This window comes from Cimex lectularius, unplaced genomic scaffold (genome assembly GCF_000648675.2).
Source record: "Cimex lectularius strain Harlan isolate CLEC.00 unplaced genomic scaffold, Clec_2.1 scaffold167, whole genome shotgun sequence".
In the NCBI taxonomy this organism is placed as follows: domain Eukaryota; kingdom Metazoa; phylum Arthropoda; class Insecta; order Hemiptera; family Cimicidae; genus Cimex; species Cimex lectularius.
This window is the reverse complement of record NW_019392811.1, coordinates 224989-251135: the sequence shown is the minus strand read 5'-3', so window position 1 is coordinate 251135 and position 26147 is coordinate 224989. Positions and strand designations below refer to the sequence as shown.

The following is a 26147-nucleotide window of genomic DNA, read 5'->3' as shown; positions in this document are numbered from 1 at the left end:
GTTTTTTGTTTTTGTTTGCACAGTATCTGTTTAATATTGCCATATGTTAACAAACAGTTATAAGTTATACTTTGTTGCTTGTTAAAAAAAGGAAAATGCATTTAAAAATTCCACAAATGTGTTATGCTGATAAGAAGAGTGAAGCGAAACGACGTGTAAACGCTCTAAATTGGAATTATTTGCTGACTGCTTTAAATGCCAAACATTCACAAAGCAAGGCTAAACAGATAACTTGGGATTTAACAGAACTGAAAAATTCGCTTGTCACCGATAGCAACATCCTGACAGATCAAGTGATCAGGTATTATTTTTACGATAAAACTGTTATGTCTGACAATTTCTTAAAGATCAATGAAGCAATCGAACAATACATTGCGAAAAGTAACGGTTTTCTTGATCGGATCGTCAAAAATGTTTGCGAACAAAATAACTTCACGTATCAGAGTTTTGTTAAAATTGCCAACAATCTTGTTTTTGACAAGGTAACATGGATCAAAATTTCCGGTTTGTTTGCATTTTATGCTAAACTTTCTGAATACTGTTACACCGTCGGTAAGAAAACCCTGGTAGCCTCGGCTGCAACCTACATTGGAAAATTCCTTTCACAAAATACAGACACTCTTAAATTTTTCTTGGAAAACGCCACAAAGGTAATTAGTAAAGCAAAACTACATTTTTTAAGGATTATCATTTCCCCTTCTTTTTTCTTTTAGGAAAATGTTTTCACAAACATGCTACCTGTCAAAAATGGTGATGTCATAATAAGAAAAACTAAAAAAAATTTAATCGGACTTTTCATGCTTGTCACGAGTTTCTCTTGGACTTACATATAGATTGCCAAGACGAGCTGGAGGATAAGGAAAATATGAGTACAAAACCATTTTTGCGAACTTAACGCATTAATTTGTTTTGTGAAGTAAAACACTGAAATATTATAATTGTTAAAATGTTGGTAGATATTGTTTATTACAAAATAAATACATTAAACTAATTGCAATTTATTGCCTAATGGTATTAAGGTAATAAGGGGCAACATTTAGAATATATTTCTTTTTCATGGCTTAGATTTTAATTTTTAACATTAAACTATGTATCTACGTTTATGTGGTTATTTACACATTAATAGTACAATTTTTAATTGTAGTTTTACTTTTCTATGATATCAATAGAATTATTGTAACAATCTTTTAAATTGCATTTTATTAATTTTGCTTGTTAATAAAATGTATCAGATGTTGAAAATGTTAACTGATGTTCCGTCATGACATAGTTTTTACTCAAATGTGTCAAACAAATGCAAAATCAAGGAATTTAATTTGCATGGGGGACCATGGTAGTTGAGTGGTTAGTGTGAAAGATTCAGCTTGTATACCCTACAGTTGTGGGTTCGGTTCCCTCTGTCACTCCTGCATTTTTTTTCAAGCTCTGCCCCCCCCCCCCCAATAAAGATTCATCAATATTTTTCCCTCTATGGAGGAAGTTATAAATAAAGAAATAAGTAAAAATTTTTTTTTTTAGGAGGGTATTTTATTATAGTATATACTATGAGGCTATATGAATCCTCGAAGTTTGATGTTTTTGAAAAAAAGCCCATTTGTATGTTGGGTTCAAATGCAGGGCTATTGGGTTTGGACCCGGGACCTTTACCTTACAGTTATGAGTGCCGTGTCAACCCCTAGAAAGGGGCTACCGACACCCCCAAAAAATGCTCAATATATGTATAAACGTGTGGTGTTTAGTGACTGTTATACCACATCTCATTATCTCCAAATAATATATGTATATTTACAATCGTTTATGATCCACGTCATTTTCCTTATAATCAAATAAATTGATAAAATAATCCAAAATTAATAATTTTATTGTTGATTTTCTTGCAATGAAGGTTGATTGATATCCAAGTATGATGGGGGCATTCCATCTCCATACCAATCCATCTCTGACAAACTAAAGCTGATATCGTGACTCAATTCTTTGTTTTCTGGAGTCACATGGGTGTCAACAGAAGGTCCCTCAGACATCGTCGATTCCTTAGATGATTCCTCACTGCATGATGAAAACAACGAACTTTCTGTGTAAGATGACAGTTCTTCAGCGACAAATTTTTCTTCTCCCGGCTTCCAACCCGATCTCATAAAATTTTCATAAGTGTATTTATCATGAGGCAGTTCTAAAGATGCTCTTCTTCTGTCATAGATTATCGGACATACATATTCATGGAACAAACAGTTTCTTTTTGTTTTGACGTAGAAATCACAAGGAAAGAGAGAAATTTCTTCAGGGGATATGACATTATTATGGATAGTGATTTCTTGTAGCATGCATTTTTTGTTTTGGATAAATTTCTTAAAATCTCTTTTGAATTCAGCACTGAGCTTCGGTGCCGGTTGTGATCCGAGCATTATTAAAGAGGATAAGCCTAATTTTTTTTTAAGCAACGATTTTATTTGGGACTTTGTTATTTTATCGTTATTGCATGGAATTAATCTCTCATCAGATCCTTCAAGGAAATATCTTACTGCACATTCTGAATTAGGGTCTACAAGCTTGTTTACTCCAAAGACGAAATAAATTGAAAATGTAGCCTGAACAACCGGATATGATATACGTGCCGGCCCATAGCAAATTTCAAAAATATGATATGAAATGTACTCACATAGTACGACTTCATTAATATATCTTAAAGAGTGGGGCCAAGATTCAAGCCAATTGTATTGTTTTGCCATGAAATCATCGATTTTAGGCATGGCGTTAAAAATTGTGAATTCACACATATTTGGCCAAAATTGCTTAAAAATATCCATGGAAGATAAGTGTCTTATATTGTAGTGTAAATTATTTTCTTCAATGTAATGCATCCTTGCTATTGCAATGGTTGTTGCTATGAACTTTGTAGCCGCTTGTTTTGCATCGGTACTACACACATCATCATTGTACTCATATAAATAAATACAATTTTTCAAAGCTTTACTTTGTGGATAAAAAACCATTTTTGATTGTGGTACTAAAACAAAATTTGGGCAATAAATTAAAAAATTGAAGTTGACAAAAAATTAAAACAGTTCTTCATTAAATGTTCTATCTACACTACACATGTTGCATTTTGTTCATCTGTTTTGCAACATTTTTTTTTTTTTTTCAGTGAAAACTGTAACTTTTAAGGACAAAATTGGAATGAAGTACATACTAATTATTTTATTGTAAAAAAACAAAAAATTTGTAAAATGTTACTTAACTTGCTTGGAAAAATTATGTAACATTTGAATTTAAAAGAAATATGTAATTTATTTAAAAAAAGTTAATTGGCTTTAACAATGATATTTTACACCATTGTTTTCCCTTTTTTTGCACCACAACCTTTTTTAAAATTAAAGACATAAAATAAATTAACATTCACAAACATTATAACAATAAAATACACAAGAAGAGATTTTCTATTGACAGAATCAGTTAGCAAATTTATTTTTTAATATGCCAGGAGTGTAGTGACAAAAATTAACAAAACAAATGAGACGAGCACACTTAAAGAAATTAATTTATTCAGAAAAATGAAGGCAAGTTTCTTGATAATTTCGTTAGTTTAACTAAATCAATAACAACATAAGAAATATACTAAAAACATTTATGACTAGTCAATAAAATAAATCTTTTTAAACCAACAATATTGTTTAGTGGCAATTTCAAATTTCCTTGCCAATGCCATTCAATTTCAGTTGTATTTTATATGAACAAAAAAAAAGTAATAAAAAATGAAAGAAAGTAAAATAAAATAAATTGTCCTCTACTTTTTATATCATTATTTTCAATAGCAATTGTGTCTTTTACTAAAGTTTTATTAAAAAATAAATTTCCTTTACAAAGCAAAATAAACGTAATTTTATCAGATCTTTTTTATTTATTATTATTTATTCTTAATATTAAAGGAAGAAAAAATGCAACAAGGCGATTCTTAATAATTATTTTAAAGGGTTACACAAGTGATAGCTAAATACTGAAAGAAAACATTGTATACATAATAATATATTATGTATTTTTTAAATCTGTAATACCCTGAGAATTAGAAAAATTAATAAAATAAAACTTGAATTCAATCAAATTATAACAATAACGACTCATTATTTTAAATTTAATAAAAAAATTGTATTCAGTTCAATAAAATTTGTTTTCTAACTACAACAGTACATAACCATTTTTATTTTACATACATCATTATATACAATTTTTTTTCTTTATTTCATCGATCATAAAATAATAACCGTCATTACCGCCAGTACAATTGCATACTGGTGACTACAATTTACATGAAGCGTGCTTTATTTATATTTATTTTTGTTAAATCGGCACTTTGAAAATATATGAGGAATTTCTGACTAACCATATAAAAAAAAAATTAATAATAATAAAATAATAATATATATAAATAAAAGGAAAAATGATCACAAGTTGTTATTAAAACACAATTACTTACATAGGTTTTAAAAATTTTCCAATTATTACATATAAAATATTTATATCTACTATACATGTATATTCAACATTATTTGTATGGAATATATATGTATATGTTATATAATATATAAATATATTCTTTTTAAACAGTTCTGTACACTTATTTTCTATCGGTAGGTATATATTTTAAATTAATGCTAAGTGTGTTAACGTCCACACTAGAATATCACACTTGTCTTTTAAAAACCTATAATCACTGTTCAGTGTAGTCCCACCAATCTTTCTCGTATCCTTCATGAACGTGCTCTAGTAATACTTTACGCCGACTTTCACAGTACCTGCAAAGATGAACAATGATAAAAGAAAAGTTATTTTCTTTATTACAACATTAACTAATTAATTAAATTTAAAAAATCTTATATTTTATTCAATATAAAAAGCCGAGGTCTGGTAAAGCAGAAAGGGATCCAGTGGTCATATTGGAGGTCTGTGATATAGAGCAGTCACATATACAGTGGAAACCTGTTTATCCGGACCCGTTTGTTAAAATATTATTTACAAATTTTTCATAATTATTCAGAACTCGTGAGATGCGGTCTGGTGTGATGTAGGTTTTAGAAAAACATTTTCTTTATCGTGCCAACGTTCGATCTTTATTGAGATCATCTTCAGGGCCTGGGATTTACAAACATTGTTTAAATTTAACAAAAACATGTAGGATGTGGAAAAAAGTGAATTTATACAATGCATATAAATATTTTTTTATATTCAATCATAGTGTTTCTACTCAGACAGTCAGCTTCACTCCTTATACAAAAATGTCTTTCTAAACCGACTTCCTTCCCCACCCCATCAAAATCCAATGTATATAAACATAAAACAGCAATATCTCACTGGCACTCTCAACACGACACACAAGAATGGCACAATTACACAGAAAACAAACACTTTGATTGAGTATAAAAAATATTTATTTGCATTGTATAAATTCACTTTTTTCCACATCCTACATGTTTTTGTTAAATTTAAACAATGTTTGTAAATCCCAGGCCCTGAAGATGATCTCGATAAAGATCGAAACGTTGGCACGATAAAGAAAATGTTTTTCTGAAACTTATATCACACCAGACAGCATATCACTTATCTTAATAATCATCGACAAACGGTCACTAACCACCACACATTTTTCATAATTCTTTATGTATGTATATTAATTTTTAAAAAAATCATAATTCAACTATGGGACCTTTAATTCGTTGTTCGAAATTCGTAAAGGCCACCAAATCGCCCTTCCACAAGTCACACAATTAGAAAGACCAATGTTCACGTTTTTGTTAAAAAATAAGATTTAAAAAAATATATTAAAAATAAAAAAAAGGTTTATCCTATTTTAAAAGACTAGAAATTGCTGTCATGTTGTTCATATGTTGGTTACTATCGAAGAGTTTTTTTTATTACATGTATTTTTATCAGGTATTTTTTTACATAGAAATTTTTTACGAAACGCGAGTCCGGACATAAACAACAATAAAAGACTATCTATTACTTTATTAAATGCAACTGATATATGTATGAATAAAAGAGTACACTTTTGTATGTTTTGTATGTTGTAAGTCCGATTTTATGACATCCTAATAAAATCTCAAATTTTTGGATTATCCAAACTTTTGATGCTGACAAGTCCCGGTCCCTTCAAGTCCAGATAAACGGACTTCTACTGTAGTAATTTTCACAACAGTATTTAACAAAAAAATGTATAATGTTGTTGAGTGTAAGTTGAACAAAAAATGGCCTCTATAAAATGTTTGTGAATTGCAACACAATTATTTTTCTAGAAAACGATTCAGTCACATCTACCTCTCATTGGGAATGTACTACTTTGTCTACCTCTTGCCCCTGCCCATCCCAATCCTCTTCCCTTCCCGACCATCTACCCTTTTGTCTTTCTGATTTTTTGCCTCTTGTCTGCCAAGTGAAATTTTGAATGGAATTGGTGCACTTCAAAAATGCTGAGAGCGATTTGATGTAAGTGCTTAATTTCAATGCAAAATGTAAAATAAGTTAGGCTAGGGGTCATATAGTGACCAAGAATAGGCAGGGGAATGCATTTTAGCATCTTAAAATCAGTCCTGAAAAGGTTACACATGCAACAGACAAAAATGTTGGGGGGAAAAAACATGCCATGAATGTGCACACAAGTAAATATGCACAGACACTCACACAAAAGGATGTGAAAGGCATGACCGGCGACTATAGTGTTGGGAGCTGTTAGTTCACCACCAGAGTAGAGATCGCATGGCAAATATCTGTTGTCGACGTTAAGCAACTAAATAGTTGCATGGCCACTGTCACTTCACAGTCTCTGATAAACTACTTATTTACTTAACTCTAAATGTACCTAAAGAGAACCAAAGGCAGTAAGATCGGTGCTATTGTACAGGCAATCTGTGATTTTATACAATCAGATTGCTTATCGTCACGACAAAATAAGAACAGAAACGATTGTGATCTGTCTGACAGGGTTTAAATGGGGGGGGGGGTAGAACAACTAGATTACCAGATCACATAGTTCAGAAATCGCTTTCCACCATGACTAATTTCATTCAGTTTCTACAAACATTTACTTCAAATAAATTATTGAATATAAACATTTTGATCACTGTGCTGATGACAGTTGTTCATTCATTATTGAATTGTCATTAAATATTTTTGGTTCAACAACAGAGTAAACTAAGAAGACTGTAGTGGCCGAGAGGTTAGGACCAGCAGTTTTGGGTTCAATTCCTGTCATAACCCATGACTTTTTAATTGATCTAATATTTAAAAAAAATGTGATTTTTGATTGTAAATAATGTGAAAAAGTATTGTGAAGTATACTCTTCGTTCACGACACTCAACAGTTATCTGAACATAAAGCTCCCCTGTTTGGCAGGAATTTCTTTACAATAGAGTGAACTAATAAATCAGTAAAAACTTCAACGCAATTTTCTTTTTAGGATTTTCAAAAATATCAATAAACAATAGAAAAAATAGTTACTTCAAGTTACATACCTGTATTTGTCTTGCACTTTTTGTTTAATATCAGCTAAATTTTCAGAAGTAATGTCCCTTTCTAAATATTCTGATAATGTTTCTGTTGCACTTTCCAAGTCTTTTTGGTTGTCCTGAAAGTATGGAATAAAGTAGAATTTTTTTAAAATTTTATAACAACAAAACATAATCAATTTTTATATTATTTACCTCAAAGAGAACTGACTGATTATTTTTCCTTAAGTAATAGGCAAACACGTAAGTGTACATAAGGGTTTGTCTACATTGGCATAATATATCGACAGCCCGTTTCAGAAACTGAACCTGAAGAAGGAAAACAAAAATTAAAACCTATCTCTTAACACTGTAAGAGAAGTGGAATCTCACTTCTATCCAGGACATATTGTGCTGTTGCATCTCTTCCATTTTTTCCTTAACGGATGCGTACAGCTTATGTTCAAATTTTAACGATTGCATATGGTTCATATAGCGATTGCAGTAAAATAGATACCGTTGAAGAGCGGCTCTAGATTTTTCTTGGGCATCCCTAGCAGCCTTGGCTTCCTCTTCATCATATCGATTGCAATTGTACCTTGAAAAAGGTAAAACAAATTGACGATGTTATCATTGTAGGGGTTTACATTTCAAAACATTTACCAGGAAGAACCGTGTGGCTCCCAGGGACCAAGGCAGACCCAACAGAAATCAGCCTTACAGTTCTGATTTTTGCACACCATATGGTTGCAACCTCCATCTTTCTCAATCGTGACATTGCATTTTGGACATTCCTAGAAAGACAAGAAAAATGAAAAACCCAGATTTATACCAAACCGTAAACATATATTCATTACTTTAGTATTGGCTGCAATCCAGTTTGAAGTTTCCGAGTCATCATCACACTTCTTAATCCATCTCTTCAAGAGATGGCATTTGACAGGATCGTGCCAGTTCTCTCCACATGCAAAGCAAAAAGTGTGCAAGCATTTGCACATTACCGGTCGTGCCTCAACGTAAGACACCTTTACTGCATTATTGCAGTCTGGTGATGGGCACCATCTCAATAACCTATTACACTAAAACAAAACAAAACAATACATTTAAGGACCAGCAGTCAAAAGATATGGGATAGGATAAATTTGTGAAGTTTTGAGGGTAATGAACATGAAGCTTGACCTTCCTTGATCAGTCTAGAATACTAGTTACGGTATTTCTCCACTTTTTTTTTTTTTGTCAGAAAAATACAATATTTAAGCTTAGTATTAATTTTTAAAATTTCATTTTTGTCATTTGTTTATATCTAGGAATCCGCCACAAGGGACTCAATTGAGGTAACACACAGCTCAGCAATTAAGATGCAGAAACACACCTGACAGACTAAAACTGTGAGAACTGGCAGAGCACAATGATCAAGGATTATCAAGTCAATAAACACATTTTAAATAAGTGATATTATAATCTGATTATTAAAAAAAATAAATATATACTTCAACAAAGCTGTTTGTGATGAGATGCTGGTATTTGAGCCTGACTTTGGAGTCTCGTACAAGGCGCATTACGGTGGCATCGTCAACAAGGATGTTGCAAGCATGAGCTGCGCAGGCAATAGTTTGGCCTACGCCCTCTTCCATGATCTTCGTGGTGAGGTATTCGCCCCAGCACTGAGTACAAAACCTGTGGCCACACTCCAGCCCAGTCATCATCTTGAAAGTTTAAACCTCTCAATTAGGGAACAATATGCCTTTTACTTCCATATTATAAAACTTTTTAAGAAAATTATTCAATATAGACTAATGATTATTCGATTTACTTGATATAATTGTATAAATTCTAAAAGATAAAAATGTTATATTTTGTATATCATATATAATATAACTGAATATCAGTATAAAAATGTTTTCACCAAATTGAAAAATAAACAATTGCTTTATAGGAATCATGCTTTTTGAAGATAGTGTATAATTTACACAAGTTACAAACCAAATTACAGATTTGTTTGTTTAATTTTTTTAAAACAATTACTGACTTTTCCCTGTAATTAGTTCAAAATTCACATTCTTTTTGTAAATTAACTTGCTTGATAACAGAGGCAATTTCTACAAGTCAGTAGATCTCTCGATTATTGCAAATGTAATCAATTGAAGGCTGTACATTGTAAAGTTTGACATATTTTAAGAAATCCAGGTCAAGGCTTTGATTGTTATTTTATTTTTAAATAATGTGATTTCACAATTAAAATTAGTAATTATTGTTAATTAGATTAAAAATAAGTTCATAAATGTATCTAGTAAATGTCAGCAGCAAGAACTTGGATTATAATTTCTATCCAATTATTACAGTGTAACTTCATCCCAACTTTTTGAGATAAAAGTGAAAAAAAATTAATATTACAAGATGGGCCACAATGGAGATTACAAGATATTGACACCTTCAATTTTTTAGATTTTTAGACCTGAAAATGCTTTAAAATCTATTTGCCTGAAATGTTTTGCAGCTTCTGAGACTTTTTCATGGATAAATGGAACAGACAGTGGCATTTTACAAGCATGGCAAGACCATTCAAATATACCCTTGTCCAGGCCAAACCAGATATTTTTGGGAAAAGACCAGTGGGATTGATCATTTCCACATTTATATAATTTATCTAAAAGTTCCTTTTTATTCTTTAGATTTTCACTGGCCTGGATCTTTCTGTTGGAAAACTTCTCAACCAAGTCTTGCACACTTAGTTTTTTTTTTTTTACTTTAATTATATTAATTTTTTTCTTAGTGTCAAACATGTTGAAGAAATACCTAACCATGTTTTTGGTATAATCTAAATATAGGAATATTAGGAAAATATTGGATGGCAAACAAAACACATAGGGCAAACAGCACCTTTATTTTCTGGAGGCTGTCGTCTGCTTTTGGGAGAGTTTTAAAGACAGATTGCAGATGTAAATAAACTGTCCAGGATTGGGAGTATCTACTTTTTAGAAGATTATATATAAAGAAACTAATGGAAAGACACCGAGGAATAAGAATTTGTCTGTTCAAGGGAGGTGTCAAAATGGAAGTTTCACTGCATATTGAATAACAGACATTTATTATTTTCTATTATGCAAATAATAATTAATATCATATAAATAATAAATTTATTAATTTGAACACTTGATAATTTATTTTCTTTCATCCTATTAATTTTGAAAATGTTGTTTTAATAAAATGCTATAGCACCTAGTGTTTATAATATATTAGTGGTTTAGTGATAATTAATATCCTTGTACATCTTTTCAGTTGTATATTTTTCAACTGAATCATCAAAGGATAGAGAAAAGTGACGAACTAAATTTAGAGAACTCACCGGAGCAGGCAGCACCATATAACATATTTCACAGTCTTCGGTTCCAGAGTTTGACTGTTTCAATACCTGAAAAAGTTAGGAACTTGAGTTCTTAATAACCAGCTTCAGCATTTCAAACGAAATGACTTTCAAAAATCGGTCAATGTCTAACAATCCTAAAAACATTACCTTTGGTTTTGTGATGACGGGTGGCTTTGTGAAAGGATTGACTACCCTCGCTTCGGAGAAAAGCTGTTCCTGGTTTCCATCATAGAATCTTTCCATCAGCTTTTCTTTGTCCCATTTGAAGTGATTTAGGAGAATGCGAGTAGTTGTTGCCGGGATCTTTGACAACAATAAAAAAGAAATAAATGTATACTCATAAAATTAAAATATCGACACAAATCTCTATTAAAAAAACAATAATAAATAAAATAATGAAGACATCGCTTTAAACTGTTACTTTAAAATATGCACATATTAATACACAAAAAGTAATATACTTTTATTAATTAACTTTTCTTAAACTATGACTGTTATTTTTTAATACTGAAAATTGACAAATAGCTATGTCCGTTGATCCTGGGTAAAAAGTGTTGTTTGGCCTAATTGTTTTACATATTAAAATGTGACTCAGTCAAGTTCCATTAGTATTTAGCATTACATGAGCAATAACTTTCAACCAAGATCTGGCAATCGTGATGAAAACAGGGGCTGTGTTAAACCAGGCAACAAGGGAACTAACAATAAATTTTGCATTTTTTCTGTTTTTTAAATTCTTGAGGGTATCAATGATGAACCCTTAACATTTAACTTCCATCTGACAATGAGACCAAACATTTCAGCCTACTGAATATAAGATGCTCCACATATAGCATTTTTTAATCTGTCAATCCAGACAGTTGTTAACTTTTTCAAGCACTATTTGAACATGTTTGACTGGGACTGAAATTAAATCGATTTCCAAACAAATTACTTCTATAGTGGTTGAAATATGTCTATATAACATACATATGTCAATATCCTAACCATCCCTAACCATATGTCAATATAAAATTCTGAACAACATAAAATGGACAGCATGAATCCTTCATTGATACACAAACGGAAAGAAAATGTTCTTCTGATTAACAAAAAGTCCTGAGAGTTAAAAAAATTACAAGAAAATGAAAGACCAGAGAGGTCAAAGTTGTCAAAGATCGTGAGAACATCTTTCACATTCCATTTGTCCAATTCCAGTCTTCAGCATACTTTGCAGTTTTCATCCTGTGAGCCAATTCCTCATACACATTAGATAAACATTCTATGATATGTGTCATGCATTCCCAGACGACTGTCAAACACATTATTTCTTAAGTGGTAACCTGTAACATTTCTCAACATTCTAAGTATATGACAATTAATTAAGGCTTTTAGTTGAGATGAAAAAAAGTTAATGGCACGAGCGGGATTCGAACCCACGATCTTATACGCCGCTGCTCTACCACTTGAGCTATCGTGACCTCGATCCACTCAGACATCAACTTCCTATCTCAACCCCACCTTATGAGTTTGATAGGTAGTTGATGTCTGAGTGGATCGAGGTCACGATAGCTCAAGTGGTAGAGCAGCGGCGTATCTAGCTGAAGATCGTGGGTTCGAATTCCGCTCGTGCCATTAACTTTTTTTCATCTCAACTAAAAGCCTTAATTAATTGTCATGTATTAATTGGTCACGCGGACCACGAAAGTAGTGAATTAATTCTAAGTATATTTGACAGTTTTAAAACATTTGTCGATCCTGACAATTTTCGCTAACTCTATTAAACAAGTTCAGCTGTGATTGAAATTGAACTGACCAATGAATGGAACAATGTTGATTGTTTTTAAAGATCTGTGAATCCTGGCAGTTTTCGATTTTTGCCAACCCTTTTTGAGCAAGTTTGGCTTTGACTGAAATTGAATGGATTACAAACTAAATTATATCATGAAGGGAAGGAATGTAAGAAAATTTTGGAAAATATGACAGAGAATTTTGTCATTCAAAAGGAAAGGAATGTATGAAGCTAAATTAATAAAATCTTCAAATTGACATATTAAATTTCAGCATGATGCCTCAGAAATTTAGAAAATGGTCCACAAAAAGAAATTGAATGGTCAATGTGTTGTCATAGCTTGTGCTTTCATCTTTCACAACCCATTTACCCATTCCCCCCATTCAGCATCCACTACAGTTTGGCTTTATAAGTTAGCTTAACTGAGTTGTTGTCTGGGAGTTTGGCTCATTGTTTTATTTGTTCCTTTCTTTTTAAAACCATCATTAGGATAACATGTTTTGGTAAACTACTATTGATGTGTTGTGCATTCCCAGACCTGCATGAAGCTAAAGACTGACCTACCTATTTCTTTACTTGAAGAGGAAGGGTAACATGGTTCAATACATAAAACTTCAAAAGCAAAACATCACAGAAATAATAGAACAAATCCACTGTGGTGACGCAAATGGATCCAAATTATTCACCCCATCCAAACGTAAACTGCTTATTCAGTCTTTTCTAAGTAAAAAATGGGAAAATGTCAACAACAATAAAGTGTAAATGGTCAGTGAATATCGAATTATGAGATATTCAACATTTGATATTTTTAAAACATCCATTGATTCTGGAAGATTTTAATTTTTGACCCCCTCCCTTTTTAATAAAAGGCAGCTAGGCATTGACTGAAACTGGATGGATTGCAAACCAAATTATATCTTGATTGGAAGGAATATTAAAAAACAAAGAAAAATGGACAATATGACCTATAATTTATTTAGATGAAGGGATGGTTACAAGTTTTAATACATAAACATCAAGAACAATACGCCACAAAAAACATAGCATGACTAAACCGTTCTGACACAACAAATTGTTCACCCCCATGAAAAAATATCCTGTTTATAGTCTCTTCTAAATAAAAATTTGGGAAAAGGTCTATAAAAACAGTGGAGGGTCAATGTTTTAATGTTTTTATTGTTAATGCTTAACTCTTTTACAACCCATTTGCCTATTTCCTCATTCAGCAAACATTGAGTTTGCTTTATACGGGTTTAATTGAGTTTCGGACCCTACGAGTATGTCTGGCACTGAGGAATATAAGAAAACATCGGAAAACCTGACCTAGAATTTCTTTAAATGAAGGGGAGGGGGTTACAAGTTTTAATATATAAACTTCATGACATTCAACTTCAGCATGACATTGTGACAAAAAATTGTTCGCCCCATGAAAAATTCCATAAATAAAATGGAGGGTCAATGTTTTTATAGTTCATACTTACATATTTCACAACCTATTTGCCCATTTCCACATTCAGCGTACAATGCAGTTTGCTTTATAAGGGCTTAATTGAGTTTTGAGCCCTGTGAGAGTATGTCTGGCACTTGGATGGAAGAAATATAAGAAAACATTGGAAAACCTGACATAGAATTTCTTTAATTGAAGGGAGAGGGGGGTACAAGTTTTAATACATAAACTTCAAGAGCAAAACACCACAGAAAACATAGCATGACTAAACCGTTCTGACACAACAAATTGTTCACCCCCATGAAAAAATATCCTGTTTATAGTCTCTTCTAAATAAAAATTTGGGAAAAGGTCTATAAAAACAGTGGAGGGTCAATGTTTTAATGTTTTTATTGTTAATGCTTAACTCTTTTACAACCCATTTGCCTATTTCCTCATTCAGCAAACATTGAGTTTGCTTTATACGGGTTTAATTGAGTTTCGGACCCTACGAGTATGTCTGGCACTGAGGAATATAAGAAAACATCGGAAAACCTGACCTAGAATTTCTTTAAATGAAGGGGAGGGGGTTACAAGTTTTAATATATAAACTTCCAAGAGCAAAACATCACAGAAAACATAGCATGACTACACCGTTCTGACACAACAAATTGTTCACCCCCATGAAAAAATAACCTGTTTACAGTCTCTTCTAAATAAAAATTTGGGAAAACGTCCAGAAAAGGAAAGACCAGAGGGGTCAGTGATGTCACAGGCTGTGTGTACATCTTTACTATGCATAACCTAATGCCTTGAATGAATCGGTTATCGCTTTAATCATATGTACACCTACCGATAGTGATATTTTATCATTTTTTATAAACAAAACATGATTAATAATAACAAAGGATTATAACACGAGGGAATCTGTAATAGAAAGTATATGAGGAGTCAAGGACTGTTTAGTCCCAATAATCAACCTTGGTGATCAAAATATAAAAATAGTATTATTAGCACTAGAAATAAAACTTGGATATGAGGAAGGTAACCTAGGAGGCGGTTGAAATTATAATAAATGAAAAAAGTGCTCACCTCGACGACCGTGTTGACTTCCTTAATGCAATCAATCATATGCTGGACGATCTCTTCCGTCGAGAGGACTTCAAACGGGTAGTCGTCGATCTCCGGCTGCCTCTCTCTCGCGTTATTGCTCTCTACTTCCATGGCAAAGTCAACGTCGTCTCCGCTGGATTCGTTCCCAGAGTCGACATCGTCGTAAAGAGTCTCCTCCTCTGAATCCATCACTTAAAATTAGAGCAGTTATATATTACGGGTATCGGTTTATAAAAACGCTAGACGGGGCTGCCTCGGGTGTTTTTGCACTCGGGGAGGGCGATTGACTTTCCGTCGACGTTCCTTGAAAAGTTTCCGTCGCACTCAAATAACATCAGAGGCACCTGTCTTAATCTCGACTGAATCCGACCCTTCTGCACCCCCACCACGGAGCGAGGCGCCCTTGACGTCACCCACGGACGCGGACCCCCTGCAGAAGGCACCGGCGGAAAATGTCATTTTTACCAGGATGAAAAAAAACTCGGAAGAAATCGGACAAAGTCGACGGATAAAACGGTCCGAATGAGATTTCTGTGAGATCCTCTTCGACGGACGCGAACCGTTTTCGGATAAAGGAGGTCGCGAGTCTAACAGTCGGGGAGGGTTTCAACTTTTGTCGACAACGGACAATTCCCTCTCGGGGCGACTCACAAACAAATGTCATTTAACTCTTCGAAAAGCATTTCCAGCTTCCGATTGGAACTCGATGGCTACAAGTACGTCGGTGAAATAGGCTACGGGAGCTACGCTCAAGTCGTTAAAGCCATCGATTTGGTAAATTTTCAACATACTTTACAACAAATTCAATCCTGTCAAATCAACCTTGATTAAAGTTGCTGTTGCGAAGGATGGAAAACTTTCACAACAATAACTTACAGTTTCTACAAACATTCGTAAAAAAAAAAAAAAAAAAAAAAAAACAGTTCAGCCTTCCCCGGACGAAATTTTTATCAGCTGTTTTATCATAGCTCCTAATCATTTCTTTTGTTGTACTTTCTTAAAAATAAAAATACAATATTTCCTTATCTCAATGTTCAGAGATTTTTAATATTTCAAGAAAGTAAATGACCAAGCTCATTGTATGACTTGTTTTTCTGAACACAAACAAAACACTCATCATCTGGGTACTTTTGGACGTTCCATTTATGGAGAAATGCTGTTAGGCATGACCAAAACTAATATGACATGATCTTTGATCATCTGAATACTCTTTGGATATTGCATTCATTAGAACAATGCTGAGTTTTCCATGACCAAAATGTGCATGAAGTAGACTGACATGATCAAACATTCACTAAAACAAAAATAATGAAAATCTGATACTTAAAAAAAAATCCTTCATCAACTAGGTATATCTGGATGTTCCATTTATTGTTGGAAAAATACTGCGTTGTGCATGACCAAAACTAATGTGATAAGATTAAAAAAAATTATAGGACATTTTAAAGACATGCTTATTTTTCTATTTTGATCTTCTTTGATCATCTGAGTATGTTTGGATGCTGTTTCAATGCTCAATCAATGCAGTGCTGTGCATGACCAAAATGTTTAACAAAAATTCAATAAAAAAAGGAATGAATAGATTTTGGAAGATGAGTCATGACTGTGATACTAATGTGACGATCTGATAGGTAAAAAAAATTTCTTCATTATCTGGATACTTTTGGACGTTCCATTCATTGTTGTAAAAATGCTGAGTTGTGCATGACCAAAACTAATGTGATATGATCTGATATTAAAAAAAAAAAATAATAATAATTCTAAAGTTGTACTTATTTTTCTATTTTCATCTTTGCTCATCTGAGTATTATTGGATGTTGTTTCTTATGATGAAGCAATGCAATGCTGTGCGTGACCAAAATGTCTAACTAAAGTTCAATAAAAAAAGGAATGAATAAATTTTGTAGAATGAATAATTTCATTTGACAATAATGACTGTGGTGCTAACTTTCCTTTGGATCCTATCCATTTCGACATAACATTCATTGATGTAAAAATGCTGAGCTGTGCATGACTAAAGCTGATGTAATATTATCTGACAGTTTAAAAAAATCTAAGGACATACTTTTTTTTTGTTTTGATCTTTTTTAATCACCTGAGTACTGTTAGATGCTGCATTTGTGTGTTAGATCAATGCTGAGTATGGCCAATATGCATTTCAAGGGGAGATTGAGATTACCAGAAATTCAATAAAATAAAATTAATGAATAAATTTAGTAATATCAAACTCTCCTTTGACTTGAACGACCACTGACTAACGTGACATAACACCTAAGTAATGTACATATATATTCGTTCATCGCCTGGGTACTTTTGAACATTCCTTTCAATGATTCTGCATGACCAAAATTAATGTGATATGAACTGACATAAAAAAAAATTGTTCAGAACATTTTAAGAGCATGAAAATGTTTCGATATCCATTGCTTACTTTAGCTTGAGTGACTGAACCGCTCAGAAATCTGACATGATTTGACAACTCAAAAAAAAAGTTAATTTTGTATGTTTAGTTTTTATTTACTTATTTTCCTTTTTCATTATCTACAATCATCTGAGTACTGTTGGATGCTGCAACTATATAATGGTGGAATGCTGAGTTGTGCATGAGCAAAATGTGCATGACAACTGTGGTAATCAAAATTTCAGTAAAATAAAATTAAAGTTAAAGCAAGAAAATTTTCACAACAGCAACTTCCAGTACAGACTGTATTTAAAAAAAAAAAGTTAAGTTAAAAAGTTAAAAGTTAAGCCTTCCTCAGACCAACTTTTTATCAGCTGTTTTACCAATGTTGATAATTATTTGTTTTGTTGTCTTTCGCTAATAGTATAAATCCAGTCGACATTAACTTACGATATTCAAAGAAGTTTAATGTTTCAAGAAAGTCAGACATTTTTCTGAACACAAGCAAAACACTCATCATCTGGGTACTTTTGGACTTTCCATTGATGGAGGAATGCTATTATCATGACCAAAACTAATATTATATGATCTTTGATCATCTAGGTACTTTTGGACATTCCATTCATTGAAGGAGAAAAGCTGAGATGTGAGTAACCAAAACTAATGTGACATGATATAACAGTTAATAAAAATATTATTCCTTCATCATCTGGGTACTTTTATACATTCCCTCCATTGATGGAGAAATGATGAGTTAGTATTATTTTCCTATTTCATCATCCTTGATCATCTTTATACCATGGATGGATTCCAGTGGTAAAATACCTAGTTGCACATGACCAAAATGTGATGATCAAAAGATTCAATAAAATAGTAACCAAGTTTATGAGTAAAATTAGAAGAAATTTAAGAATAACTAAATATAAATTTAAATTATTTGTTTCTCATTACTTATGTTTCTGAACCTAAGTGAACAAAGTATTTCATCCTCTTTGATCATCCTGTGTGTATATTTTGACATATTTGACATTTATGAAGAAATGTTAAGATGTGTATGACAAAAACACACAAGCAGACTGGAAATGTTCAATAAATAACCAACAAAATAAAATTAATGAATAAAATACGTGAGCATTGATAATTTACTTTGACTTGAATAACTGAACTGCTAACAAAAGTGACCCTGCTGATGGCTCAAAAAACCGAACATTTTTATTATATTATTTATTTTATTATAAACTCATTCTCATGAAATTTAGCTCCAACAGCTAGATTAGTTTTTAACCTAGGCACACTCATTTATTCTTAAATATTTATGTACTATTTACTCAATAGTTGGTTGTGAAGTAATTAATATTCCTCTGCCACCCCTACAGAACATTTTAATGACAATATCTTTGATTTTTTTGTACTTATTATCCTGAGCCCAAACAAAATATTTTTCTTTATCATCTGCGTCATAATAATCACTATTTATTTTGGCTTATTTGTCAGTATAAGAAGAAAGAAATGCATATTAGATAAACATCCAATGTGACTTGGATAGCCATTGGTTTATAGGAAAGATAAAAATTACTGGGAAAAATAATAAAGCATAAGCTACTCTTAGATCTTGATTTGAAATGCTGACAAATTGAAAAGAAGTTTCCCATGTAAAAAAATCTTTTCAAAACATTTTAATCCTTCTAAACAAGCAATAAGAATACAGTTGTTTAATTTACCTTTGCTTATCTAACATTGATAACAGAATTTTTCATTGTTACATTATCATCCAGTTAATTGTTGTCAGTCACAGTAACAAAGAAAAATATTTCCTTACAGAGCGCACATGCCGAAAGTAAATAAACTCAAGATAGTCAGTAATGACAATGTTCATTATTACTGCCAAAGTATTTACTTTGATTTGGAAATTGATTTTTGAAAATGGCTGGTTCAAATTTTTATTTAACTTTTCATGCACAAATATAAAAAATACAACTATGATTTTTTTCTTATTGTACTGTATCTGTCATATTAAAAAAAAATCACAAATAAAAACTAAAATAAGGTAACTGAGTTATTTTGTATTTTTACCTATAATAACCCTCCCCCAAATCAATTTTTTTTTCAACATGTCAATTAGTTTTTCTCTTTTAGAAATCCAACGAATACGTGGCAGTAAAATGCATAGAGAGAAGCAGGCTGTCGCAGTCAGGGAAAGAAAATGTTGTCAAGGAGATCAAGCTCATGAAGGAAGTTCTTCATAATGAATACATTGTTGAAATGAAAGATTTCCAATGGGATGAAAAGTATGTTTATTCTAGTTTATACCTTATACTCACACTCACAAAATAACAGCTTTTGAATAGAACGACAAATGGGTATTTCATGAAAGCAGAAATTTTATTTACTGTGAGTATTGTTCTTTGGCTAGCTTTTTAACTTGCAAGTTAGGGATGGTAAATTGATTAGAGAATTTGATTAATTTTTCAAGGAGTTAAGATGTCCGATCATATTTGCTGCACTTGATATTATGGGTTCGAATCCCGACGTAGCCCATGGCTTTGTAATTGATCATAATACAAAAGTATTATAAAATTTGACCCCTTGCCTACACCCTATTAAACCCTCATATGACAGGAATTACTTTTACATAATTTTTTCACAGTACAGCATGACATTAAAATAAAAATAATGTAATGGTCTTTGCCGTGTACAGTTTTTGCACAGCTCTCATTTATTTCATTATTATTATTTTAATTTTTAGTAATAAATCAATCTTATCCTAAACATTTTGAAAGTGTAAAGTAAATAATAAAATGTTATAATAAAAATCTATTGCTTTTTACCAATGATAAATAAATGTATAATATAAAAGGGAAGGTATAAAAAGAAACAATTTTACCTTTAATTTCTAAAAAATGAATTTTCATTTAATAAAGTAAATAAATTCTGTAACTGGTACTGAATTTATTATTCAATTAAATCTAGCCTTTTTTTTGAATTTTAACAAAACCAATCTAGGTTAATCAGTAATTAAACACACTGTGCACAGTAAATATAATTTGTATCAAATCATATTATTAGATGGGAAAAAAGACATATGTTATCATGGTAGATGAATAATTATAGAGTAATAAAAAAATTGATAAGGAAATGTTGAAAAGTACAAATTCCCATGAAAAGGTCCTTGACAATAAACGAAATTCAGTCGAGATCAAGTAACACCTCAAGGTGTCCCTGCGATGCAGGAAAGAGTCGTAGTAGAGGGAGGAAAACACATATTCTTACATTACCTTCATGGTGACGCTTCATTCCAGTAAGGGTTATGTGGGAAACCTCAGTAGACGCCAGGATGAACCAACAGTGTCGACCTTGTGTTTGACTCTGCCATATGTCCAATTTTTTTCTTCAAACCTAAACTGAAAATCATTGGAACTATCTTCCGGTGTTTTTTTAACGATCTCATTTAGTATGTTTTGGTTCTGCTTGTTTAGGGTCGAAATGTTATTGTGTAATTCATTGTTTCAGATTTGTATTGTTTATGTTGTGCTTGTTTAATGTGTTAAATCAATGTATTTACTTACCCCTATTTTTATAACAGACATATGTAATAATTTGTCATTTTTTCAATTTTTGTTGTTTTCTATCTTTACTTCCACTCTTCAATTTCAAAAGTTATAAAAAAAATTTTCATTCCAGGTACATCTATATTATACTAGAATTTTGTGATGGCGGCGACCTTTCCCAGTTCATACAAAAACGCCAGAGACTCCCGGAAAAAGTCTGTAAAAGATTTATGCAGCAACTGGCGTTGGGCCTTGAATTTCTTAGGTCAAAAAATGTTTGTCACTTTGATTTGAAACCATCTAACCTACTTTTGGTCACAAAACCAAACTTGAAACTCAAAATAGCAGGTTATAATAAATTATATTGAGACATTTATTTGTTTTCCAAAAAAAAGTTATTTTTAAAATTTTTATTTATATTTTGTAACATATGATCTTTTCAATGAAATTCAGTTCGTTTACTTGAACACTTGTCTTGGATCTACTGAATGATAATGCAGTTACATAGTTTATAATATAATCTTTGTTATTTATTAATATGACTTAAATTGACCAAAAATAGTGATTTGATACATTGATTCTAATCATACAAAATTGTTCAAAGTTCAAAATCAATACTCCAATCAAATATTTTTCAATTATTTTCAAATTTTATGAAACATATATGATTCAAAACTGCAAATAAACGTGAAAACATTGTTCAAGTTGCAACAATTGTTTATTATTTTATTACAATATTATTATTTTACACAATTCTTACAATCAATAGGGAAAAATGTTTTTACTCTCTCTACATATTTTTTTCATAATTATAAAAGTTTGACATAGTGAAATATTAAGCATTGGATATGATGAGCTGGCATGATAATCTTAGATCATCCTAGTGGTACATATTATCAAAACTTTCACATTTCGCCATCCAGTGAATGAAGTTTTTACCTCTTTTTTTTAAAATAAAGCATAAGAACTAACGAAACCTACTTTTGAATTTAAGCATAAAAACTAATAAAATCAACAAATACAATAATAAAACTTGTGAGGTGTCCAAACCTCTGAATATAACCACCATAATCCAATCCTCTTGCACTAACAGCACAATAACAAATATGATTAAAAGAGTGTCAGTGTAAGTGGGTTGGATCAACACAGGAGCTCTCACATATCATGATAGTAGTCCTCGGAGGATCTGACCATAAAAAAAGGGCCATCCTCACCTGATTAATGACACACAGACACTTTTGTCCAGCATGTAGAGAAAGGTTGCTCGATGTGTCCCATTTAATTGAACTTGCCACTCTTTGGCTCCATATAAAGAGTATTGGGTCTTCTGCTCCAAAGCAGAACTATTTTACTATATATAGTACTTCATAGATGTACACATTTCATCTTAAGTTTCTTGATGTATATTGAGAATGAATGTATTTATTAGCTTGAATTTGTAGTATGGAAGGGTTGACGAAAGAATATCAAGGATTCCACCACTCTGAGTGAACGGTATGTAAATAGGAAAGAATGTATTTAAGAGAAGTGAGAGTTGAATGGGTTTGCATTGAGAGACTGATTGCATTGGGGGCTGGAATGACAAGCGAGAAGTGATAGGCTCAGCTCTGTACACGTATGTATGTAAGTACATGCATATGTGTAGGAGTTTATATAAATCAGTAACTAACTAAAATTCATGAGTCAAAAGATTAATTTTAGATTTGTTGGCATTTTTCTATAAAAACAATAATATTAATAAAATTATGTCAGTGCTGACACACCTCTTTACTTTTAACCAATTTAAAAAAGGACACAATTGTCAAAACAATGAAATGCCTCACCAGGATGATTGAAAATTATCTATCTAAACAATGTCAAATTTGGTCAATCAGAACACTAAACATAATGGATTGTCAAATTTGTTATAATGATTACAGTTATCTTTGTTGGATGCTTATGTTTCAATAGTTTATTTATTTTTTTAATTTACATTTCGTTAAAACAATTTTACAGATTTCGGCTTTGCTGATTTTCTATCCGAAGAAACTTTGAAATGGACTTTAAGAGGATCACCTTTGTATATGGCACCAGAAATTCTCATATATCGATATTTTAACGAGAAATCTGATTTATGGTCTGTTGGTATAATTATGTATGAATGTTTGCTAGGGAGTGCACCTTTTGTCACGTTAACATGCAAGCAGCTAATAATTGACATAAAAAACCAAGTGCCGATCGAGGTAACTTCATTAAGAGTTTATTTCTTAACTAGTAATTAATGCATTAGAATTTAGGTGCGTCCTGGTTTATTGTCATCTGATTGCGAAGATCTTTTGAGGAGACTTCTGACTTATGATCACGAAAAAAGAATATCTTATGAACAGTTTTTCAAGCATCCATTTATAGATTTGAAGCACTTTCCTCATCAAGAGTCTTATCTAATAGCAGTCAAATTGGCCCGTGAAGCTGTGAAATTAGATTATGAGAAAAAATACATGGACGCCTTTAATAAATATTGTGAAGTTTTGAAATACTTATTGCCATTTTTAAGTGCGGAAATGAATTAAATTAATTTATATCTTCTATTTGTGGAATGATTATAATTTAAGAATTATTATTTAGATGAGTTCAATGTGGTTAAAAGAGAACAAATTCGCTTGAAGATATTTGAATACACCAAACGAGCAGATGCCCTCAAAGTCATACTTTACAGAGCTAAAGAGGCTTTTGTAGCAAGACCAAATACAAATGATGAATCTGCTGAAAAAGATCTAGCTCAGGGAGATAACCCACTCATGGATGTTAGATATCTCAGTTAGTATTTTATTTATTTTATATATTTTTTATAATTTAAAAACTTTTGTGTTAAGAACAGTAAGCAATTCATCAAACATTTAGCAAAGTTTTGTTCTTTTTCTATCTCAGCCCTTTACATATTTAAGTTTTAACTATAACTTTGATTGCAGAGACACTTTGCAGTTCTACACCTAAAATGTTAGACGGGATTGACATCGGATATGCTGCACAGATGTATTTGTTCGAAGGCAAATATGAAATCGCTTTAGAAAAACTGAAAGCGTGTTTTGCCATTCTCATCCCATTGCTTGATGAAGAGCCGCAAGGAGTCAGGAAAAAGTTGTTAACAATGCAGGTACAATAACAATTGAATTTACAATTATTTCTTTTGAACTTTTCAACTTTTATTTCAAGTTGGACGAGTGGATGAAAGAAGCAGAAAGTATAACATCACTTATTGATGCCAACGAAGCAGTTCATGATGTTCAAAATGGTAATTTGTTTAGTAGTATTTTGTAAATTTTATATTATCCTGTTAGTCAATTACAGTTGTATTACGTTTTATAGTTAAACTTAAATCTTAAAATTAGAGTTGTTATTGCTCCAATTCTCCCAATATTTTTTTAAATTCATAACATTTGTTTTAGATATATGTTCCATCCAGTAATAAGAATGTCGAAAAAATGTCCTGAGATTCTTCATTGTAAATTCTTTTCAATTTGATATTCGTACTTAAACTTCATGTTTTCCCCATTGTTATGAAATTTACTCGTGACAATAAATTATACACTTTTTATGACCTTTGATAATTTTTTTTCTTCCAATATAAATAATATCTATTTTTGTATTTGTCATACCTTCAGCACCAAACTACTGTTAGACATGGAGATGATATTTTACATACTTGTTATAACAAAGAGGTGTGAAATAACACATTTATTTATTTTCCTATTTCACAAAGATGACAAATATTTATAAAGTTTTTATTTGTTTAAAATTTTAAGTTTTTGTTGTGTAATTTGAATGTGTGATAAGCTGAAGTTTTGTTTTGTTAATAACATACTAATTATTGTTATGTTACCAAAATTGTGTTAAGTATTTGTAAGCATTATATCTTAGTTTCAAAACTATGTCACAAAATACCAAAAATAATTAAAAGTTTTGTTTATTTATTTTACCAATTATTTATTGCTTTACCCAGATTAAGTCACAGGCTGTTTGTTGAAAAAATGAACAATTTTTTTTAGTTATATAAAGCTACATTTTAGAATATTTCCCATGTTCAAATAAAACTAAATACTAATAATTACTTATCTATTTACTTTGTTTTTCATGGTTTACTAGCACAATGAATCTTTTCAGAAATGACCACATTCTGTCTTATTGAGCAAATAAATATAATATTAAAAATATCTAAAATATAAAGAACAGAATTTAAAAAAATATTATGGTCCTATGAGTATGAGCAGGTTGTTCAAACAAGAAAATGATAGAATCAAGATACTAAAAACAAGAAAATTAACACCTAACAATTTGTCTCTGACCCAATTTTAAAGGCCAAGATGCCCTGAAAATGATTTCAAATTAAAATTTGAAATTTGTATGTAATAAATAAATAAAACGAAGAAAAAAATTGTGTATTTATTGTGCTATTAAACCATTAAAAACAAAACATCATTATCTATTTAAAATTAGGTCTAGTGGGCTCTGTACTATATCTATCAATTTTCTCTATGAGCTGTTCCGTCGTTTCGATGGGTGTGCTATATGCTGCACTTTTCAGAGCTCCTCATGTATAAAAATCTAATGGGGTCAAATCAGGGCTCCTTGCTGGCCATGCCTAGAGAAGAATGTATCTAATAATTAGATAGACAATTATTGTTGTAACCAACTAATAAATGTTTTAATTAAAAATATGACATGTACAATGTTCTTGGGTTGATGCTCTCCTTGGGTTCGATATCAGGTTTTTCAACCTTGCAAAGGAGATTTCACTAATAAATGTTCTAAAAAATGTAAAATTGAGTATGTCCTTGGAATATTTATAAAATAAGGCAACTTTGGTGAAATCCCTGAAAATTTTGAAGGAAAAGTCATTACAAGAGCCATAATTGAGTAATTACAAAAAAAAGTCATTCTTTGAGCAGCCACCATTTATACGAAAGTGAGAATTTTTTAACAGAAATGTTATCTCGAGGAAAATTTAATGTTACAAAATAAATCTCAGATTTGTTTTTTTAATGACGCTAAAGTTGAGAAATTATGATTTT

The 26147-nt window shown here is 31.4% G+C and overlaps 3 protein-coding genes across 11 annotated transcripts; 2 read left to right on the top strand and 1 right to left on the bottom strand.

Moving 5' to 3' along the window:
• Positions 1-11: 11 nt before the first annotated feature.
• LOC106672413 lies at positions 12-9136 on the top strand. 2 transcript variants are annotated; one of them, XM_024228235.1, is made up of 2 exons: positions 12-301; positions 8781-9136. In XM_024228235.1, the coding sequence occupies exons 1-2, from the start codon at positions 96-98 to the stop codon at positions 8809-8811; spliced, it is 237 nt and encodes a 78-aa protein (XP_024084003.1). In that variant the 5' UTR covers positions 12-95; the 3' UTR covers positions 8812-9136. The 2 variants fall into 2 exon arrangements, with proteins under 2 accessions (XP_024084003.1, XP_014259305.1); XM_014403819.2 differs by lacking the exon at positions 8781-9136 and adding an exon at positions 714-977 and having other exon boundaries at positions 23-650.
• On the bottom strand, positions 4259-21437 carry LOC106672449 (potential E3 ubiquitin-protein ligase ariadne-1). 6 transcript variants are annotated; one of them, XM_024228231.1, is made up of 12 exons: positions 21118-21437; positions 20827-20947; positions 15130-15341; positions 10988-11143; positions 10820-10885; positions 8964-9179; positions 8331-8552; positions 8137-8267; positions 7867-8071; positions 7690-7803; positions 7501-7613; positions 4259-4787 (listed from the first exon to the last, which is right to left on the bottom strand). In XM_024228231.1, exons 2-12 carry the CDS (start codon positions 20843-20845, stop codon positions 4703-4705), a joined length of 1539 nt encoding a protein of 512 aa, XP_024083999.1. In that variant the 5' UTR covers positions 20846-20947; positions 21118-21437; the 3' UTR covers positions 4259-4702. The 6 variants fall into 6 exon arrangements, with proteins under 6 accessions (XP_024083999.1, XP_024084001.1, XP_014259379.1 ...); XM_024228233.1 differs by having other exon boundaries at positions 15130-15329; XM_014403893.2 differs by having other exon boundaries at positions 20827-20952; positions 21118-21211.
• Positions 15686-24681, top strand: LOC106672450 (serine/threonine-protein kinase ULK3). 3 transcript variants are annotated; one of them, XM_024228234.1, is made up of 10 exons: positions 15840-15924; positions 18155-18197; positions 19688-19839; positions 21233-21447; positions 23095-23321; positions 23376-23631; positions 23704-23895; positions 24048-24232; positions 24292-24370; positions 24525-24681. In XM_024228234.1, the coding sequence occupies exons 3-10, from the start codon at positions 19778-19780 to the stop codon at positions 24542-24544; spliced, it is 1236 nt and encodes a 411-aa protein (XP_024084002.1). In that variant the 5' UTR covers positions 15840-15924; positions 18155-18197; positions 19688-19777; the 3' UTR covers positions 24545-24681. The 3 variants fall into 3 exon arrangements, with proteins under 3 accessions (XP_014259383.1, XP_024084002.1, XP_014259386.1); XM_014403897.2 differs by lacking the exon at positions 18155-18197 and having other exon boundaries at positions 15686-15924; XM_014403900.2 differs by lacking the exons at positions 15840-15924; positions 18155-18197; positions 19688-19839 and adding an exon at positions 21063-21140.
• Positions 24682-26147: the final 1466 nt, after the last annotated feature.